The sequence below is a fragment of the Gavialis gangeticus genome, unplaced genomic scaffold (genome assembly GCF_001723915.1).
Source record: "Gavialis gangeticus isolate Ggan-Ray unplaced genomic scaffold, GavGan_comp1, whole genome shotgun sequence".
NCBI classification, from domain to species: Eukaryota; Metazoa; Chordata; order Crocodylia; family Gavialidae; genus Gavialis; species Gavialis gangeticus.
In genome coordinates, this window is record NW_017729006.1 from 55,278,192 (window position 1) to 55,280,916 (window position 2,725).

A 2,725-nucleotide genomic window follows, 5' to 3' on the forward strand; every position below is an offset into this window, starting at 1 on the left:
CCTGACGTCATTGCAATGTGCAGAGTCATTCGCGTGCGTGCGTGACGATCCTTCCGCTCAGCCCTTTGCTTTGCCGCCCCCCGGCAGGCCCGCGGCTGGGGTCCCTCGTGCCTAAGTGCCTTTCCCGCCGCAGCGGGCAGCGAAGTGGGGCGCTCGCGAAACCCCATTCGTCACGGGACGCGGCGGCCAGTAGGCTGGGGGAGGAAAGGGTGTGACGTCAGTTCGGTATGTCTCCTCCCGGACAGTGGCGGCTTCCCTTGGTATGTCACATCCGTTTCCGGTGCGCCTCGGAAGTGCTCAGGGGCGGCTCCCCGCAAGGCGGCGCTGGGTTGAAGATGGCGACGCCCGGGACCCCGGTCACCGTTACCGTCACCTACAGTAAGCGGCGGTCGGGCGGCGCGGGGCGGCCCAGCCCGTGCCCGCTGCGGCTCGTTGTGAGGGTGCGGCCCAGGTCTGGCGCCGCCCCCTCCCCTTCCCCCGGGTCTGCGGCCCGTTTCCCCGCCCCGCCCCGAGCTGCTTGCCTCCTCCTCCCCGGCACTCGCGGGGCCTGTTCTCCGTCTCCTGGTACCTGGGCAGTGTGCGCAGCACGGCTCCACGCCGCGGGGAGAGCAGAGCTGGGCACGTCTCCTTCAGTTTGTCCATATGCTGGAGCAGGGGTGCCCACCTGCTTGGCTGCGCGAACTGTTGGGCCGTACAGGTGCTCCCCACCTCACTGTCCTGCCTGTGTGGGGGTGGCCACCTGTGCCATTGCCTGGCACAGAGCTCCCCCCTCGCGGGTAGCTCTCTGCATGTTGCCCCGTGGCACTGGTGGTCGGCTCCCCCGACACCACAGGTGGCAGCACCCTGCCCCGGTGGCTGGGGCAGACAGCAGAAGCTGGGGGAAAGAAGGGGAGCCAGAGTAATAGGAGCAGCAGGCGCTGGGTGGGAGCCCAGGGGCCGTGTGCTAACCCATCACTGGACAGTCTGTGTTGAAGAACACCTGAAACTTGGTAGAGGGCAGCCTGGGCTCAAGGGTCTGCCTTTTGTCATCCCCACGAAAGTTCGCTCAATTCTGGTTCAATTAAAAACCTTTAAAAGAGGGATGGCTTTTTTTGTAAAATAGAGCTTGCTTAAACATTAGCAGTTGCATTCTGCAGACTGCTAGAGCAGAGTGTGTAGTAGCCTGAAGCTGAGCAAGACTGGCTTCCTGATTGCTGTTATGAGCTATGCTGTGCCTGAGCACTTGGATTGTTTCCTATACTCTCAATCATCCTGTCCACCTTTAACCCCAAGTATCATGGTGGAGGAAGGTGTTGGTTCAAAGAAAGGGGGGACAAAAGTCAAATCTGGAATGCGTCAAGGGCATAGAAAAGAGCAGTCTGGGACAAGGAGCTTGAAGAGGAGACTAGTGGGAATCATGGGGAAACGTGAACATGTGACAGAGATTTCTCCCATTTTAAACATTTTTTGTACCTTTCAAAAAATCTTGTAGACTTTATGGTTTCCATTCTAAATATCAACTGGCTGCAATCTGATCCTAGGTAGATAGAGTAGTGCGTCTCTAGGATGGAGTGATGGAGTAATATAGACTCAAATCAAAATAGCTAGGGTGCTTTGGGAAAGGGTAAAATAACAGACTCCCTACCCTTACAGCAAACAGAAGGCCCTTGAGTGGAAAGAAAAAACAAACAATTGTGAAAAACAGCCATCAGGAAGGAATTCCAGCATCCTTTCCACCTGGAAAATGGACCTGGCTTCTTACCTGAGAATTTCTCCTGGATAAATGGAGGAGGAAGCATCTTTCATACTGGATTTTACCTAACCGACTTAGTCTTTGGGCTACTGAGTGTCTGGTAAAAGGACTGTGTGAAAGAGTGTGTATCTGGAATGTGTACATAAGTGAGAGAAGACATAGGTTGAAGTGAACAACTTACAAAATACTTTAGAAAACAGAGTACAAGCATAGTGCATAAATTGTCTTGTAATTTATAGAACTAAGGGTATCTGTTTGCATTTATTCAAATTAAAATTCTCAAGGAATTACACAGACCTGTCATATATTCAGTTAATATTTTGAAAACTGCTAATATGTTTTTCCACTTTCCAATGTTTTTTATCATTAGGAAGCAAACTAATGAACAGAAGTGGTCCAGTTTTAAAAACATGAAGTATTTCACCTAGTCACTTCTCTTCACTGCAGTCCATTTCTATTCAGAATGAAGTTTTTATTATGTTCATTTAGTCAATTTGATATATAGTGTTTTATGGATTGGTAGCAGTTTTTAAATTGACTGCATTTTTTCACAGTAAACCGCAGTTTGGCCATTCTGAAACTCCATTTTCTTCTTGCCATAAATGCACCTCTAAAAAGGTATAAACTTTTACATGGATTGGAAAATATCTAGTTTTGACAGCCTGAAAACATGTGTTCATAAAATAGGCAAAAAAACAGTTTGTAGCAAGGAAAGTAAGTATGCAAAAATAAAACTTACGTCACTGGATTCCACTGATATAACAACACAGTTTTGAGTGGTAAAGTAAAATACCAGAAGTTATTAGTTTTTCATTTGAGAGTGTTTCTTGTTTTTGTAATTTCTCCTGATCTTAAGAGAGTATGTCACATGACTGCTGACAATCTGAAATTCCTTTTAAAATACATATCTAGGGCTCTTCCTTGCAGAGAGAAATCTACATATGTAAACTCCCAAATTAGAGACCTATCTGGAAAGAGTGTGACGTTCTTTTC

At 48.6% G+C, this 2,725-nt stretch overlaps 1 protein-coding gene across 1 annotated transcript in view; it reads left to right on the forward strand.

Moving 5' to 3' along the window:
• Window positions 1-269: 269 nt before the first annotated feature.
• The window catches only part of BAG1 (BCL2 associated athanogene 1), a 37,411-nt gene continuing 34,955 nt past the window's right edge, over window positions 270-2,725 (forward strand). Inside the window, exon 1 of the mRNA XM_019509215.1 lies at window positions 270-378. Within this exon, the coding sequence (XP_019364760.1) occupies window positions 336-378 (43 nt within the window). The 5' untranslated portion in view covers window positions 270-335. The remainder of the gene's footprint in view (window positions 379-2,725) is intronic.